This window comes from Schistocerca cancellata, chromosome 4 (genome assembly GCF_023864275.1).
Source record: "Schistocerca cancellata isolate TAMUIC-IGC-003103 chromosome 4, iqSchCanc2.1, whole genome shotgun sequence".
Lineage (NCBI taxonomy): Eukaryota > Metazoa > Arthropoda > Insecta > Orthoptera > Acrididae > Schistocerca > Schistocerca cancellata.
This window is the reverse complement of record NC_064629.1, coordinates 858147634-858167244: the sequence shown is the minus strand read 5'-3', so window position 1 is coordinate 858167244 and position 19611 is coordinate 858147634. Positions and strand designations below refer to the sequence as shown.

General features: G+C 42.6%; 1 protein-coding gene across 1 annotated transcript in view; it reads right to left on the bottom strand.

Annotated features, from left to right (window-relative positions):
* Positions 1-19611, bottom strand: part of LOC126184984 (uncharacterized) — a 230277-nt gene that overhangs the window by 39792 nt on the left and 170874 nt on the right. The window contains exons 8-9 of the mRNA XM_049927688.1: positions 5956-6153; positions 5615-5874 (exon numbers count right to left, since the gene is read on the bottom strand). Of these exons, the coding sequence (XP_049783645.1) occupies positions 5615-5874; positions 5956-6153 (458 nt within the window). The remainder of the gene's footprint in view (positions 1-5614; positions 5875-5955; positions 6154-19611) is intronic.

The following is a 19611-nucleotide window of genomic DNA, read 5'->3' as shown; positions in this document are numbered from 1 at the left end:
ACTCTAGTAAAATTCTGTTAGACATTAATTAAATTTTGGTGATTTGATGGACATTTTGGACTTTGGCCATATATCTTATGGTCTTACTATGTGATAACGAATTTTATTGGTGCATTTATGCTGCCGTCTTGCCGCTCACTGCTCACCAGCATAACCCAATGATGATTAATCAAACCCACTGTGTCTTACAAGTCTATTTAAACAACACTACCAATGCAAACCACTCTGTTCACTATTATCCTCACCAGGCAGTGATATCAAACTGATTTGTGTTTTATGGTGCAACCATTACTGAATATCCTAAAACTTGAGTTGTGATTGACTGATTCAAGTTCAGTCTAGCAGTACCACATTTCTACATCTACATCTATGTACATACTCCACAAGCCAATGCACGGGGCATGGTGGAGGGTACCCTATACCACTATCAGTCATTTTCTTTCTGTTCCACTCACAAACAGAGCAAGGGAAAAATGACTGTCTATATTCCCCCATATGAGCCCTGATTTCTTGAATGTTATCTTTGTGGTCCTTATGCACAATGTATGTTGGCTGTAGTAGAATAATTTGGGAGTTAGATTCAAATGCTGGTTCTCTAAATTTTCTCAATAGTGCTTCTTGAAAAAAATGTTACCTTCCCTCCAGGGATTCCTGTTTGAGTTCTTGAAGCATCTCTGTAACACTTATGTGTTGTTCAAACTTACTGGTAACAGATCTAAAAGCCTGCCTCTGAAGTGCTTCAATGTCCTCCTTCAATATGACCTGATACGGAATCCAAACACTCAAGCAGTATTCAAGAATGGGTTATACAAGCATCCTATATGTGGTCTCCTTTACAAATGAACCACACTCCTAAAATTTTCCTAATAAACTGAAGTCAACCATTCACCTTCCCTACCACAAACTTCACATGCTCATTCCATTTCATATTGCTTTGCAACATTCCACCCAGATATTTAAACAATATGACTGTGTCAAGCATTACACTACTAACGCATATCAATGTATTACAGGTTTGTTTTACCTACTCATCCACTGTAACTTACATTTTACCACATTTAGGGCTAGGTGCCATTCATCACACAATCAGAAATTTTGTGTAAGCCATCTTGTATCCTCATGCAGTCACTCAACTTTGATACCTTACCATACACCACAGCATCATCAGCAAATAACTGCAGACTGCTATCCAACCTGTCTGCCAAATCATTTATGTGTATAGAGAATAACAGCAGCCCTATCACACTTCCTTGGGGCACTTCTGACAATAAGCTTGCCATCGAGGACAACTTACTGGGTTCTATTATTTATGAAGTCTTTGAGCCACTCAAATATCTGTGAACTTATTCCATATGCTCATACCTTCCTTAACAGCCTGCAATGAGGCACTGTGTCAAATGCTTTCTGAGAATCTAGAAATATAGAATCTATCTGTTGCCTTCCATCCAGAGTTCACAGTATATGCTGTGAGAAACGGGCAAGCTGAGTTTCACACGAGTGACGCATTCGAAAACCGTGCTGATTCACGAACATAAACTTCTAGGTCTCAAGAAAATTTATTATATTTGAATGAGAATATGTTCTAGGATTCTGCATCAATCCAATGTTAGGGATATGGGTCTATAATTTGTGGGTCTGGTTTTTTATCCTGCTTATATACAGGAGTCACCTTTCCAGGCACTTGGAACTTTGTGCTGGGCAAGAGATTTGTGATAAATGCAAGCTAGATGATGGCCCAATGCCATGAAGTAAAATAAAAAAAACCATGTCTGAACAGGCCTTGAATGCCCACCACTACTGACCAGCCACCATGTCATCTTCAGCCTTTAGGTGTCACTGGATGCAGATATGGAGGTGCATGTGGTCAGTACACCACTCTCCCAACCATTGTCAGTTTTCTCGACTGGTGCAGCTACTTCTCAGTCAAGTAGCTCCTCAATTGGCCTCACATGGGCTGAGTGCATCCCACTTGCCAACAGCACTCAGCAGACTCGGATGGTGACTCATTCAAATATTAACCAAGCCTGAAAGCACTTAACTTTGATTATCTCATGGGAACCATCATTATCACTGCAGCAAGTCCATTGGCTATTGCTGTAGAGTATGCTTTGTAAAACAGAATTGGGATTCCACCCAGACCTGGTGACTTACTTGCTTTCAAATTTTTAATTTGTTTCTATATGCCAGGGATGCTTATTACTATGTTGACCATATGGGAACCTGTCCAACTGTCAATTGATGGTATGTCTGTACAGTTCTCCTGCATGAAAAATTTCTTGAACGAAAAATTTAAAACTTTGTCATTTGGCTCTGCTACCTATGTGAAGAGCTGCACTGTAATAACTCTTGGTGGGCAGTGAGCAGGGAGGCTGCAGTATAAAAGCAACAGTGCTGCTGGCTAGCAGTAAGGTGCAATGTGGCAGCAGTGAGGTGTCAGTGTCAAGGCTGCAGCATAAATGTTCCAGATGCTGCATCAACTTCAGCTTCCATTAGCACTTACAAAACTTTTGCAGTTGCTTCAAAATACTATAGAGTCCCTCAATGCTACTGTGGATAAATTAAGTGCTACCCAGGGCTTGGTGTTATATGAGCTAGAGGATCAGGATCAATGTAGGTGTTCAGTGAACACAACTGGCGTTTCACCCATTCAGTCTGACACAGAAACATTGAGCAAGTTACATGAGCAGATGTGAATAAAATTTTACGACACATGCTTTTCTCATGTTCAATGCTTGAGCTTGTATGTAAGTTCTGGATTAGTAAATTTTCCCATATAAAGTTTCAGATGTTGGTGAGGAGTCAGGTGAATATTTCCAGAATAAACTTCTGTTTTGACAGCACATCATAAGTATTATTGTACTTATAAGAGGTCTGGACAAAAGGTTAAAGAATAGGCTGCTATATTGTAAGGCCTTACTTGCAACTGTTTCTTCCAGTGTGAAAACAAAGCTTGTACTCTTTCCTATGTGACTATTGCTGTGAGAACTATGTTAACTGTTCATGCTCCAGATACAGGGATATGAGGGGATTTTATCTGTTTGAATAACCCTACATGTGACAAAAGCACATCCTTTATTCAAGTTTTCAAATAGACTGAGCAAACTGAGCAAGTCCTTGAGTGCAAGGGGATTGGAGCTTTTCATACAGAACTTAAGAGTAGTGATGTCCACATGGGACAACAGAACAGGAAATGTCACCCGACACCCATGCCTCAGGCCATGTCTTGTAACAAGAACAAATTATCTTCCACTGCTAACTACTCTTGAGTCAAATCTTGTTTTCATGGTTTTATGACTAACAAGAGACAGTCATGCTACTACAAATGCAAGACTTGCCTACGTTGTCAGTTTCTAGGTCATAAGGCTGAAGTTTGTTTAAATACATTATATCTACCATCAAGTGCTCTATTTGCATTGGTGCCACAGATGATTCAGTGAATGTGTTTGATTGTAATACTATTGATTTTTAAAAATGTATACTGTAATACATGATAATTCAAAGCATGGTGGATCTGAAAGCAGTGTGTACAGTATTCTTTCATGCAATGATAAAGCTGTGTTGGTGGAATGGCCATGTCATTTAATTTAAGTTGGAAACTGGTTCATCATAAGCTATCATCAACACTCATATCTATGTGTTACCTGAGGCCTCCAAGCTGTTTAAGCTTCACACAACATTGACAAGTTACTTACAATGACCAGACTATTCACATCAAAGGTTGCTGTCAAGTGCATGTAAAATGCAAGAGCAAGCAGGTTTGGGCCCTGCTTTTGGTGATGAAGTGATGTACAGTAACCAGTACCATGGGTGTAGACCTACTTCATCTTCTTGGTTTCACAGTTCAGTATTCAACAAATCACATCTAGACCAAGGAAGGTGGTATGGCCTGCACATACCTCTGTAGAAAGTACAGGCATCTTTTTTTCAGTCCAACATGGTGTCATCAAAGACTATGAAGCACACATCACCCTGCATCCTGATGGATATCAAATTTTGTAAGGCATGTCTGTTCCATTTGTGCTGCAGGACAAGATTAAATGGCAATTGGGCTGACAGGAAGCAGCTAGCATCATAGAACCGGTATCCAACTATCTGTGGACCATCCAACTGGCCATTATCGAGAAGCCCAATGCCAGTATTCATCTATGCAGAGACGTCAAATTGACTGTGAATGTGCTGATGTATATTTCATCCATGAGCAATGGAAATCATGGCATGCCTAGATGAAGAGAGTCAATAGTTGGTGTTTGTCAATACAACTAATGGGCTCTACAATTACAAATGATTCCCTTTTAGTGTTGACCCCAGCTGTATTTGAGTAGTATCTTGAACAACTGATAAATAAGGTTCCAGGAACAACCAACTATCTTGATATCATTATCACTGGCGACTCCAGCAATGAGTGCCTGCACAGCTTCGACCAATTGTTGCAAACCTACATTGGGTACATTAAGATATTTTGTGAGTTATAATAATTTATTTGTGTAGTAGTTCCAAAATACTACACTGGCACATTTATTAATAGTGATACAGCTCAACAGTAGTAGAAAGCATATCACAACAAAACTGAAGCCTGACATTACAAAAATGAACATATGTACACTGAATAACATCATCTGTCTCCTCCTAAGGGAAGAATTTCAAATCACAACCATTTGTAAAGAAAACCATTTTGGTTGTGCTTTGGGATGCTCCCCGAGTTTATGTGACTGTATATCTGGTATGTGGGGCAACAGAAAATACTTCTCAGTACATAGAGACACTAAAATATCACCATCATCGAGTTTGTTGTGTTAGAAGCTGCCTGGCACCAATAATTTTGCAACATGACAACACTCATCCCGACACCTTCAGTGTAACTGAAGAGGCTCTGTGAAACCTGAAGTTTGAACCAGTTCCACACCCTCCTTACTCCCCTGATCTTGCACTTTGCGATTTTTATTTTTTTCCTTTGCCCTAGAGAGACCTCGAGGGTAATCATTACACATCAGAAGATGAGGTGAAGGCAGCTTTCTAGTCCTGGTTTCAAGAAAAGTTGGAAGAATTTTTCAGTGACACCCTTCCTAACTGTTTGTCTTCATGTTCTACAGGCATGTGTGCATTACTTTTCAGCCTAACATTGTATCAACAAGAGAAACTCCTATGAGCTCAACAGAAATGATATCTTTTGCCACAACTGGAGTGAAAAATTATTTCCTTCATCTGATCTTCCGCTTCACTTTCAAAAATCTTGACTTTTTTGCCTATTCCTTTATTTGTGTTTGTAATATTTCTCAGTTGTCTAGTTTAATTTTATTATTTATTGCTATGTAACCTCAGCTTCCTTTTTTATTATTTCTTTTCTACTGAGTCCTATTTTCATCTCATTCACTTGATAACAAGATGCTCTGTTAAATAAATAACTGTATTTGATTGATCCTCTAAATGGACTCTGCAAGCTAATGTAAGATGTCATTAACATTGGGTGTGAGTGAAACTCAATGAACATAATTTCTGACTTCTCATGGCAGTCTCTCTGACAAAATTTTAATTATAATTGACTACTTCTGCAATATCATTTTACTTGTTGTCAGTAAATTTACCAAGATACAAGCTAAAATTTAATATTACTTACTTATTCATGTATGGTGTCAAGTTCACACTGTAAGATTTTTCAATCAGTTTCTTCCTTTGTACTTCTTGCTCTTTCTCACATTCTTTTATAAGTTTTTCATACTTTTCCTTTAATTCTTTTTCTTTTTCATCCTTTTCCTGTAGCGTGGCTTGAACTTTGGCAAAGTCTGACAAGATTTTCAAACTTATTTCTTTGAATTCCTGCTGCATTTGACTTTCATTTATGTTTTGTAAATGTGTAATGTTAGCTTGTTCTTGTGCCTGAAATTATAGAAAATTATCACAAAATGGGGACTTGTCATAACAAAATTTCTCTAATAACAGTTAAAATACTCTGTTTACCTGTTTTTCAATGAAAATATTTATCTGATGTAATTTATGTCTCAGATCATCATACACTGATAGCTCTGCATCTTGTCTTGCTTTAGCCAAAGCAGCTTCATAATTCCTTTTTACTGCATCCATTTCTGTCTTGGAAACAAAATCATTCTCCAACTTATTCTGAAGCAGCATCAATTCCTTTTCTATATTAAATTTTTCCTGTAAGATGTACATGTTCTTTTACTAACAGCTCAGAGACACACTGTAAAACACATCTGTTTTGCACATAGTGTAATGGAACTCTTCAGTAGACATCTTTTTTCCTCAAGAATCAGAGAACCCTATTCACCATGATTTAGAACATAATCCAAAGAGGTCAAAATCACAAACTGCAATTTTGAGTGAATGTACATTGATAAAGCATAATCCTGACATAAAATTAACTATTTTAGTAATACAAATATACTTCACAGTTTTGTTCATTTGTGAAGTTGGGACTCTTTGGATTTACTATATAATCATATTCATTTTTTTCCATAGTTGTTGAAAAAGACAAAATCAATAGAGGACTGTATTTCACTTTGCTTTTATGAAATACTTATAAGTTGTAATTCTCTGATCATGGATACTGATTATCTTGATAATGTAAACATATATTTGAACTGAAACTTCTTGTTCACTTGAAGTGTGTTACATTTTGGCTGGAGATAGTTGGAAGCTAGTAGTTCTTATCATGAACTGTATTAAGCTGTGAAAACTGCAAAATATAGAATAAAATAATTTTGAAGAGAACATACATTCCTGATTCATGATATTACTGATTTGACATATGGGTAAATAGAACACAGGCACCTTTTTGCAGTTTTAGCAGAAAGGAATCATTAACCTACAATGACCGACCCAACATAAAGAAGAAGTTAACAACAAATAATGAGAAATAAGTTTAGTTCAACAAAATACCTTTTACTGACACTCTCTCTCCCTCTGTACTTCTTGCTTTTAATAACTGAACACTCCTACCCTTTTCTTTAAAAAAAAAAAAAAAAAAAAAACAAAAAAAAACACACACAACCTTCCAGTAGTTGTGTAACATCTGGAGTAATTAACAGGATTTTAGCTACATTTTCATACGTTCTATAGTTCAAAAGAGAGTAGAGGCATTAGAACAGCTACACACCTGGAAATGGAAAAAAGAACACATTGACACCGGTGTGTCAGACCCACCATACTTGCTCCGGACACTGCGAGAGGGCTGTACAAGCAATGATCACACGCACGGCACAGCGGACACACCAGGAACCGCGGTGTTGGCCGTCGAATGGCGCTAGCTGCGCAGCATTTGTGCACCGCCGCCGTCAGTGTCAGCCAGTTTGCCGTGGCATACGGAGCTGCATCGCAGTCTTTAACACTGGTAGCATGCCGCGACAGCGTGGACGTGAACCGTATGTGCAGTTGACGGACTTTGAGCGAGGGCGTATAGTGGGCATGCGGGAGGCCGGGTGGACGTACCGCCGAATTGCTCAACACGTGGGGCGTGAGGTCTCCACAGTACATCGATGTTGTCGCCAGTGGTCGGCGGAAGGTGCACGTGCCCGTCGACCTGGGACCGGACCGCAGCGACGCACGGATCCACGCCAAGACCGTAGGATCCTACGCAGTGCCGTAGGGGACCGCACCGCCACTTCCCAGCAAATTAGGGACACTGTTGCTCCTGGGGTATCGGCGAGGACCATTCGCAACCGTCTCCATGAAGCTGGGCTACGGTCCCGCACACCGTTAGGCCGTCTTCCGCTCACGCCCCAACATCGTGCAGCCCGCCTCCAGTGGTGTCGCGACAGGCGTGAATGGAGGGATGAATGGAGACGTGTCGTCTTCAGTGATGAGAGTCGCTTCTGCCTTGGTGCCAATGATGGTCGTATGCGTGTTTGGCGCCGTGCAGGTGAGCGCCACAATCAGGACTGCATACGACCGAGGCACACAGGGCCAACACCCGGCATCATGATGTGGGGAGCGATCTCCTACACTGGCCGTACACCACTGGTGATCGTCGAGGGGACACTGAATAGTGCACGGTACATCCAAACCGTCATCAAACCCATCGTTCTACCATTCCTAGACCGGCAAGGGAACTTGTTGTTCGAACAGGACAATGCACGTCCACATGTATCCCATGCCACCCAACGTGCTCTAGAACGTGTAAGTCAACTACCCTGGCCAGCAAGATCTCCGGATCTGTCCCCCATTGAGCATGTTTGGGACTGGATGAAGCGTCATCTCACGCGGTCTGCACGTCCAGCACGAATGCTGGTCCAACTGAGGCGCCAGGTGGAAATGGCATGGCAAGCTGTTCCACAGGACTACATCCAGCATCTCTACGATCGTCTCCATGGGAGAATAGCAGCCTGCATTGCTGCGAAAGGTGGATATACACTGTACTAGTGCCGACATTGTGCATGCTCTGTTGCCTGTGTCTATGTGCCTGTGGTTCTGTCAGTGTGATCATGTGATGTATCTGACCCCAGGAATGTGTCAATAAAGTTTCCCCTTCCTGGGACTATGAATTCACGTGTTCTTATTTCAATTTCCAGGAGTGTAAATTTTATATTCTTGCAAATGCTGCATAAACACTAGCCACATAGATTTAATTAGCCTTTTCTTGAACCAAATACAAATTTCACTTAGCATCAATAATTGTAAATAATTCAAGTGGAGGCCTTTGATTGGGATATATACCTTTACAGGAATGGCAGGTTATCACTCACTATGGTTTGTGGGTTACTAGATAGTTAGCTCAAAATCAAATGAAGCTGTCAATCTCTGAGCTAAAATATAGCAGTCACCTGCTGTACGTGGGAAAATTGTCAAGTGACTTCAATTAACTGTGTCTTGACTATTCTCGTTATACAGGATGATTCAGCTGCCCCTACTGATGTTGTTTTATGCAACCTGCTATGTTATGTCTGGCCTTCAAAAACCACATGTGAGATTTTCATATTCTTTTGCTCACTACTTGCAAACTTTTAGTCCTACAGAAAAAATGAACAGGTTTTTTTGTAGTAAATTTAATGTAGTTTAATTTTGTACTGGGATATTTTTTAGCTAGAGGCAATAGTTTTTGAATTACTCAAGAAAAATACACAGAAGTGACCTTCAAATACACACACACAAACTCCAACCACTCAACCCCTGCTGTCCAAAAATTTGTGACTGCACATGTTATTTCCCACATTTGACTTTCTTTGGGCTTCATGGACTGACCTTATTATGCCACTGTCTTAGCCAAGCACATACAAGTTGTAAATTTGATCTAAAAATTTGTGAATTTTAACTTCATAAAATAAACAATTACAGCAGTGTATACATCAGGTCTTCTGACTGTGAAACTACAGTGCTTGTAAGGGTTAAGTTTGGTTTAAATTGTCAATGCATGGTAATTAAGTTTGGCAAAACATTTACAAAAATCTTTCATTACCCTCACAGGTACATTTACATTAATAATGTTAACAAAATAGCTGACTATGCTAGTGACATAATACCCCAATCAATAGAGACCAAGAGAGGTCAAATATTAGGAATAGTTTGTGAGGTCAGAAAGTTTTGTACAGTGGTAGAAGGAAGTGCCATGAACAACATACAAGCAATCCTAGTTGGTGAGGGATGAGTGTGTGGCTGAAGGTGCATTTGTAGGTAACTTTTGTATGGTTTTCTTGAATAACTTGAAAATCCCGGCCTCCAGTGAAAATATATCCCAGTAAAAAATTTAACTACATGAAATTTCCTGAAAAAAGGTCCTGTTTATGTTTATGTAGGACTAGTAGTTTTTGTATAGCGAGTGACAGAATATGAAAATCTTGCGTGTTGTTTTTGGAGACAAGACATAACATTGTGGGTTGTATAAAATGACATTGGTAGGGGAGCTGAATCACCTTGTATATTTATGACTTCCCATCTTGTATTTATATATCACAAATAATTATCTTTGTGATATTGTAGTGCCTGTGTTGTTTAGAGGTATGATGCAGTGCTCCTTCAGACATGCATGCATGTCAAAAAGGACAGGCACTGTGGTGACTACAGCCACTATGAAATACATGAAATGTAAGAAGACCAGGTCCGATAAATGAGAAATCTGTGTTTGAATCCTGATACAGCAGTGCCTGCTTCATACAGGGTGTTTCAAAAATGACCGGTATATTTGAAACGGTAATAAAAACTAAACGAGCAGTGATAGAAATACACCGTTTGTTGCAATATGCTTGGGACAACAGTACATTTTCAGGCAGACAAACTTTCGAAATTACAGTAGTTACAATTGTCAACAACAGATGGCGCTGCGGTCTGGGAAACTCTATAGTACGATATTTTCCACATATCCACCATGCGTAGCAATAATATGGCGTAGTCTCTCAATGAAATTACCCGAAACCTTTGACAACGTGTCTGGCGGAATGGCTTCACATGCAGATGAGATGTACTGCTTCAGCTGTTCAATTGTTTCTCGATTCTGGCGGTACACCTGGTCTTTCAAGTGTCCCCACAGAAAGAAGTCACAGGGGTTCATGTCTGGCGAATAGGGAGGCCAATCCACGCCGCCTCCTGTATGTTTCGGATAGCCCAAAGCAATCACACGATCATCGAAATATTCATTCAGGAAATTAAAGACGTCAGCCGTGCGATGTGGCCGGGCACCATCTTGCATAAACCACGAGGTGTTCGCAGTGTCGTCTAAGGCAGTTTGTACCGCCACAAATTCACGAAGAATGTCCAGATAGCGTGATGCAGTAATCGTTTCGGATCTGAAAAATGGGCCAATGATTCCTTTGGAAGAAATGGCGGCCCAGACCAGTACCTTTTGAGGATGCAGGGACGATGGGACTGCAACATGGGGCTTTTCGGTTCCCCATATGCGCCAGTTCTGTTTATAGATGAAGCCGTCCAGGTAAAAATAAGCTTCGTCAGTAAACCAAATGCTGCCCACATGCATATCGCCGTCATCAATCCTGTGCACTATATCGTTAGCGAATGTCTCTCGTGCAGCAATGGTAGCGGCGCTGAGGGGTTGCCGCGTTTGAATTTTGTATGGATAAAGGTGTAAACTCTGGCGCATGAGACGATACGTGGACGTTGGCGTCATTTGGACCGCAGCTGCAACACGGCGAACGGAAACCCGAGGCCGCTGTTGGATCACCTGCTGCACTAGCTGCGCGTTGCCCTCTGTGGTTGCCGTACGCGGTCGCCCTACCTTTCCAGCACGTTCATCCGTCACGTTCCCAGTCCGTTGAAATTTTTCAAACAGATCCTTTATTGTATCGCTTTTCGGTCCTTTTGTTACATTAAACCTCCGTTGAAAACTTCGTCTTGTTGCAACAACACTGTGTTCTAGGCGGTGGAATTCCAACACCAGAAAAATCCTCTGTTCTAAGGAATAAACCATGTTGTCCACAGCACACTTGCACGTTGTGAACAGCACACGCTTACAGCAGAAAGACGACGTACATAATGGCGCACCCACAGACTGCGTTGTCTTCTATATCTTTCAAATCACTTGCAGCGCCATCTGTTGTTGAAAATTGTAACTACTGTAATTTCGAAAGTTTGTCCGCCTGAAAATGTACTGTTGTCCCAAGCATATTGCAACAAACAGTGTATTTCTATCGCTGCTCGTTTAGTTTTTATTGCTGTTTCAAATATACCGGACATTTTTGAAACACCCTGTACCTCTGAACAACACAGGCACTGCAATATCATATTTATTCACCAACACTGGGTGAGTGACTTCCAATTAGAGTGTATCCCCTGTATGGAAATATACATAATGGATGCACGAGTGCATGTTGTAGACACATGGTTGATGGCATTTGAAAATTGGCCTTGGCCTTGAAGGCCTCGAGCATAGGTTCAGTCCAGCAAACTGGTTTAAGGCCTGAAGTCTGCCTGACAACTAGTCTGCCAGTGGGGCCTGCACGGCGGTGGCAGAAGGCAGATGCCAACAGTAGTAATTTATTGTACCCAAGAAATGTTGGAGTTCTTCGTAAGTAGCCAGAGGCGGCAGGGATGTGATGGCCTGCATGTGGGATATGGGAGGTTATACTCTGTCTGTGGAGACAGTGTAACCCAAAAATATGACAGAAGACTGGCGCAATTGGAATTTGTCCTTGTTGATCTCAATGCTGTTGGAGTTCAAGGTCTGGAGGACCTTGGATAAATGATTTTCGCGTTCCTCAGCCGAGTTGCTGAAAATGAGTATGTCATCTAGATATGCAAAGCAAAACTCGAACTGTCATAAGATTGAGTCAATGAAATGTTACCATGTGTGCGCCACGTTTTTCCGGCCGAATGGCATAAAGTTGTATTGGAACAAACTGAGCGGCATGATAATAGCTGTCTTTGAAATGTCTTCCGGTGCTATGGTAATCTGGTGATAGGCATGTTTACAGTTAATAACACTGAAGATTGTGGTGCCTGATAACATATGAGCGAAATTGTTTATGTTCGGCACTGGGTAATTGTCCATGACGGTATGAGCGTTTAAGCATCTGTAGTTGCAGCACATTTCGAAAGAACCATCATGTTTGGTGACGATGTGAATCGGTGAAGACCGGTTGCTGTTCGACAGTTGCAGGATACCTGGATCCAAAAGTTCATTAATTTACTGCTGGGCCACGCAACTTAATGGGTTTGAGGCGTCTAACCTCATGGCTAATAGGAGGGCTGGCAGTGGTAACTATCTTGTGTGGCATTCTATCAGTGACGGAAGAAACTGAGAACTGCACACGAGACCGAGTAATGTCCTGACGTGAAGTTTTTGGACAAGAGGGGCGTGACGAGGCATAACCGTTAGCATGAGTGGGAAAAGACAGCATGAAAGTCACATGCCTATTATGTGAGTGCGGCGCGCGCTTGTTTGAAGAGGTCAGCTGTGCACACAGCATGGAGCAGGTTGGGGTGCGCAGCGACTGTCTGTTGTCAGCCTTGCCTTGGGTAACCAGTGCGGGCAAGAGAGGCGTTGGCGTTGTGTGGGGAACAGCAATGGCTGCTGAGTCACGTGGCTGGCGTGCGAGAGAGATGGAATGTTTATCAACACGTGAGGCAGCTGCCTGCGTGGTGGGTGTGGTTGTATCGCGTGCACTACTGTCATTAGAAGCACTGTTTGAAACACATGGCACTGAAAGTGGCGAGCGGGTCGGGGGTGCGGTATCTACCGGACGCGAATTGTCATATGCAATTAATGTTTTTGGACTAACCTGCTGAGTGTCTGAGCTGGTGTCTGATGGAGAAACACGATTAGGTGGTGGCACTGTGGACTGCAGTTTAAGCAGTGAGGTACGAGCCATGACAAGCTCGTTGAAAGTGTGTGCTATTCATTGTTTCAGCTCATCATTTTCCTGGCGGAGTTGTGCCACCGAGTCGTATTCTGACAGTAGGTTAGTGACGCAGGTCACAGTGTTGCCCACGAGGGCGGAGCTCTCATGTACTAACTCACGTGTCGTGAGAGAAACAGAATGTGGAACATAAGTGCGGGAGCACAGTATCTGAGTGTTAGTGGGATGATGTAGCACTGAGCCCTGAACCACGATCGAGACAGTTTGTAATGTGACAAAAACTCCCTACCGAGAATTGGTTCATTGATGTTGGCTATGTAGAAAGTCCACAGAAAACAAAGAGAAGGAGATAGGTGCACCATAACTTTGACACAGCCTTAGGTTTGTAATGTTGATGAGTTGACAGCTTGTAGAAGTGATCTCGTCGGTGAAAAGGTGGGAGGGGCCAATGATGTGGGTATGATAAGACACGTCAGCACCTGTGTCGACTAGGAAGATGAGCTGTGACGAAATGTCAGCCACATATAAACGACCGCTTGGCCGGGTGGATGAGTGGACAGAGTGCAATTTGTGAGGACAACTGTGAGTTTCCCCACAGGACTCAGTGTCTTCTAGATCCTGCGATCAGCATTTGGGTGCTGGCACGGTAATCAACACTTCTTGGCATCATCGCTGAAAATCTTGTGGTACCAACAATACAGATGAGCCGGATGTGGTGGTGATGGTGACTGTGACAGCAGAGGAAGCTTGTTCTCATTGTTTTGTTCCGGGATGTATATTGGCATGTATGGTGCATGGGTGATTCTTGAGTGCTTGGACAGAGGAGAGAGGGAGCGTAGATGGTGCCTCTGCATGCAGACGGCTGGTAAACAGGAACAGCTGTGCCAACCAGTGGTGAGTGGTGTGCTAGTGGGTGTTGTCATAGCAGTGCATACAGCTAGTCTGCGATGCAAAGATGAGAGCCGATTGACACCCAGGAGAGCGGTAGCAGGTGAATCTGTAGGCCGGTAGGCAACTTGCTGGACCATAGCACCCACAGAGTAACATTTGGCATCGTATGTTCACTCACAAGTAATCAAAGGCGGCACCAGTGTTGTGATGGAGTTCGGTCCCCCAGGTGCTCCTCGTACAAGATCTTGATGATTAATTCTTATGGTGAACAGGCGAGTTGGTCCAATATTGTTTTCTTTGTGAACTCGTACTTTGGTGGAGGCGGTGGCGAGAAGAGTAGATCACAAATTAAGTCTGAGTGATCATGGAGGTGCGTGACAAGATATAAGAATTTAGAGTTGTCATCAGACACATGATGTAACTCGAACAGATGTTCCACAAGCAAAAACCATGATACGGGGTTGTCCTCATATAAAGGGGGCAGCTTTGGCAGGCTGTAGGTGTGTTATTGGCAAGCACTTCTGAAGCAACAGTAGGTTGCTTTGTTCTTGACGTGTTGCGAAAACACAACGCGGCTGGCACCGTTGGTACCATGGGAACGAGCAGTTGGCAACTAATGTGGCAGTCCCATAAACTGGACCGGAGGTTAGAGGTACAGATTTGAAATTGTCCACCTTGGAAATGACACAGAAGGCTGGCGCGGCAGACACAGACGTAACTGTAGGAGTGGCAAATGGCTGAACGGTTGGAATCAGGGCCCCCCGTGCATGTGTGTGTGTGTGTGTGGGGGGGGGTTTGCTACTTCGTGTGACAACAATGTGAGTTTTCTGTGCACATCAGGAACACACCCCATGTGGTCGGACTATAAATTACTGGTGAAACTCGCTGAAGATCACATTGTTGCAGTAAAATCTTCCTGGAAGGTGAAGCGCCGTAGGATGTGCATGAGCTCACATGGTCGAAAAACTGAGCAACAGGTCTGGTGGGTGATCAAGGGAATTTGGTGCATGAAAATCTCCATTGTTAGTCTGTGAGTGAGGCAAAACCAGAATAGGTTGATAGCAATTGATAGTGTGTGCGTCTTGCACAAATGGCAGCATTGCACACGGCATGACTGTAACCTACGTTGCGGCCCATTGAGAGTCAAAGTATGTCTGCGAATGTAGATCACTTTGAACATTACACGATTAATCAGTAGTTACACAGTTCTGAAGCAGTTCTATGTGCTTCAGTCCGGAACTGCGCAACTGCTACGGTCACAGGTTTGAATCCTGCCTCAGGCATAGATGTGTGTGATGTCCTTAGGTTAGTTAGGTTTAAGTAGTTCTAAGTTCTAGTGGACTGATGACCTCAGATGTTAAGTCCCATACTCCTCAGAGCAATTTGAACCATCACTCTGAGTTATGCCACCAACATATCAAATTGGAGATTTGAAGTTACATGCTGAAGTGTGTTCATTACATTGACATATTTCATCACATTGCTTCCTAATTTGGAATTTCACAGTGACAACAGAAACTGGACCAGTCATATCAGGCATGGATGGCTGACCTATGGGGTTTAATGTGGATTTAGTTGTGCTCATTACCAACAGTCCTATGTTGATTCTCTGATACGCACTACTATTTTCTATTCTGCTCTGGACAGAAAAGTGACTGGGAGGTGTTGCATTTAAAAGATCCCACAGTCAAGGAAGTCCTGGCTATTGATCAGGCATTCAAAGTGTCACCAGCTGCAACTGAAGATTTTGCAAATGTATTGAAAGTAACGGCTAGTTATTCAGTACCACAGTATCATTCACTGACATTCTCATTGTTTTCTTCTTGTTCGCTCCACCAGACTGCAGCTCTGCCCTATGCAGTTTCCCCACATGTCCTGTTGTTCCTGAGGACATGTCTGTAGTCGCTGCCTGCATTGCCATGCCTAGTGTGTGACTTGCCATAAACAAGGCCGTGTGGCAGCAGTTTGTTGAGGCTGGGCATGTGACCAGACCTTGGACCTGAATGGAGAGCTTCTGGAGGTTCATAGTGTCATATTATTGTTTCTTGCATGATTTATATTGCGCTACAAATTGGATAGTGAGCATTCGATTTCCAGTATGATACTGGGGCTTCTGTGTTGCTCATGGATCTTGAAATGCATTATCACTATTTTCACCCCATTCTTTCCTCCACAAATTGTTATCTGGTCAGTTATGGTGATCACCTGATGGCTGTTCAAGGGCATTTTATGATCAATGTTGAGAACTAGCATGTTATGCACATGGCCATTTCTAGCCATTGAAAGAGCAATGTCTGAAATCGTTTTTGGTCTCAATGAATTCACAGAGTTTGGTTTTCAAATTAAGAATGATGTGCATCTTGTTTATGACTCCATCTTGTTCCAGGCATTAGACAACCTTTGCCATGAGTTCAAACCAATGGTTTTACTGTAATTGGGTGCCATGCAGAATATGAGGCCCACATCACCCTTAAACCAAGTTGTTGCTAAAGACATCATTGTGCCTCAGTACTTTTACACCAGGCTAACAGCTTGCCTGGCAATGAATGCCCCCCCCTGCCCCCCCCCCTCCCCACCAAAAAGAAATGTTGACAGCAACATAGTGAAATTATTCTCAGGTAGGAAAGAAGGCTGAACCGTTGCGTATGATGTCCATTTCATCACTGACCATAAGACAATTGTGACATTGTTTGGCCCCCATTTGTGACTTCCTGACAGGACCATGCAACAACTCCAGTGTTGGGCTTCATTTCTGAATGTGTGTCACTATGAGATTCAAACAGATCCATGGCACAGTATGCTAATGTGGATGCATTTTGTACCTGCCCATAGAACCTGACCTGATCTTCAACAAAGCCAAAGTTCTCCACTTCCAGATCCATACTCACTTGCTGCATGAAGTGGATTGGCTTCTGGTAATGGTTCATCACATAGCACTGGCAAGATTCTGTTCCCTGACAGGTGGTCAGTTTTTCATGCAGTGGTTGGCCCGAGCACCTTCTTCATCAATGGCTAGCAGCAGTCAATAGCACTCTCATCCTTACCACCAACCCCTTGATCATCACCTCTCTGGTGCTGCAAGCTAGTTTCCTTGCTCTCTTACATTGTGGCCACTGGGGTATGATCTGTGTGAAGGTGCTTGTGCAGTGTTCAGTCTACTGGCCTAGCATCAACTCAGTGATTGAGAGGATCATCTGTGAGTGCAAACAGAGCACTGAACAGCAGGCTGTACTGCCAAGAATTTTCACACCATGGCCCATGGGTCAACATTCACACTGACTTCATAGCCCCTTATGTCATTATATGTGGTTTTTGATGGTCAACACACTGTCCAATTACCTATATGCCCTGCACATGTGCTCCACCATCACAGAAGCTATGATTCAGGCTCTCACCCATATCTTTGTGACTGAAGGGTTGTCCTGGATGATCATGCACAATAATGCCACACACTTCACATCAGCATTTTTTCAAGATTTCTGCGCTCGCAACAGTATTGCCCACCACATGTCTATAGCATTACACTCACAATCAAATGGGGAGACAGAGGGTATGTTGCACACCTTTTAGAAGGAGATAAAAAAGTGCTTGGTGGACTCATTAGCAAACTCTATATTATCTTAGTGTCTCAGCACCTACAGGACCATAACGATGCATGCAAAAGCAGACACTCTCAGGGAGCTTGCCTTCATGTGACACCCCTCTCCAGGGGCCAGATGCCATGGGTGTGTCTTCACCCAAGGAACTGTTGGGTGCTGATAACGCTGAGATGTGACTATCAGCCTCTCTTGTTGCTGCACCCATCCCTCACTGCTGATGCAGCTGTTTCCACACCACCAGCATGTGCAGTGTCACTACCATGCCTGGTTTGCCATCATACAGGCAACTTCTGACTAGAGACAGCTGACTGTGCCAGCAAAAGTGATGCCTCATACAGAGCTAATGGAAGAAAATTTTGTTAACATGCAGCTGCAGTCATGTCACCGTTGCTGCTGCAGAGCCACCTGGGTTGACCTCGTGCCCTCTTCAGTCGCACCAGTCCATCTCTGGCAGCAGTTCTCTCGCCAGCTTGGCATTCCACCTTTTTCCAATGATACCCATGGCACTAGCTTCCTGAAGGGAAGGGAGTGATGTAGCAGTGTGTCCACTTATGCTGGCACTATCACAACTGCAGAGTTCATATTTGGCACTGCTGTCAAGAGTCCAGAATGAGAGTGCCTGCTTCAATTACAGTCAGTGCCACACAAGCCCTAGGGGACTGGCTGCACACCAGCAGCGTGGCTCACTCTCTCTTGCATCATTCATGGTCTGGGAAGGTTTTGCTTGCCAATTAGGACTATTCTGTTATTTGTTTTGAAGAACTGTCTTGTTACAGGACTTGGCCTGCACTGTTTTCCCACTGTTTCTGTCCAGGAGTGTGTGTAAACTCTGGTGCTCAGTTACTGCCATTTTCTTACTGCGTACTTTATTTATTGTAATGCATCTGTAGATATTACTTTGTTCACCAGGCAATAAAACACATTTTACAGTAAAAAAAGGGCCAGAAAAAACACAGAACCCAAAAACCAAAAACTCATGCAAACCCTTATTTGAAAAGATCCAAATACTAACAGTAGTGCCCTATAATCAACATCATATGAAAATGTGTCAATTAGCCAAAAGTATATATTATGAATTGTGTGATAAGTCACCACACTCAAATTACAGCTTCTGTTTCCCAGATGCTGGTGATGAGCCCCTCCAACTTTTTCTTTCTTTGTACAGCTCTTCTTCATGGATCCTATCATTAACAAGACCACTTTCAGCAACATTCTTGGTAACCATAACTCAACATATCTTTTACTATTTATGTTCATTTCAAGGTATTACCTGGCTATCCTGCTTTCTTCCATCCATTTTACATAACCATACCATCTTAGTCTAGTTTAGTGGATTTTTTCCAATACACTTAGATTTACACCACCATCCATTCTGTTCCTCTCATTCCTTATCTTATCCTTTTTAGTTTGCCTCAGCATAGATATAACAAACTTCATTTCTTTTTTCATAATTCGATCACAGTTGCATTTTATTAAGCGGTAGGGGACTATCAAAGGACAAGGAGAAAAACCTCAACAGAAAATTTCCAGCTATGTTAGGCCTAATGAGTGGGATATAATTAAATCACTTTCAATGTAATTACAAACTATGTGGTAAGTACTTGTTTGAAAACAAAGGGGGGGCGGGGGTGGGAGCAGTACTTAACATATAGTAGGAAAAGCAAGAGTCTCTCTATACAATGTTCATGACCTGTAAGGACTGAGGGAAAAAATCACATAGGACCTGTAGGTATGAGTAGTGAATGTGGCAAGAGAAGGTGAAAACAGGCAGCTAGCAGGAAGGCAGTCAGAAAAAGAATATCTTCTGACATCATCATTCTCACCAGACACATCTTAATAGTAGCATATTGTAGGGTTGGAGATGA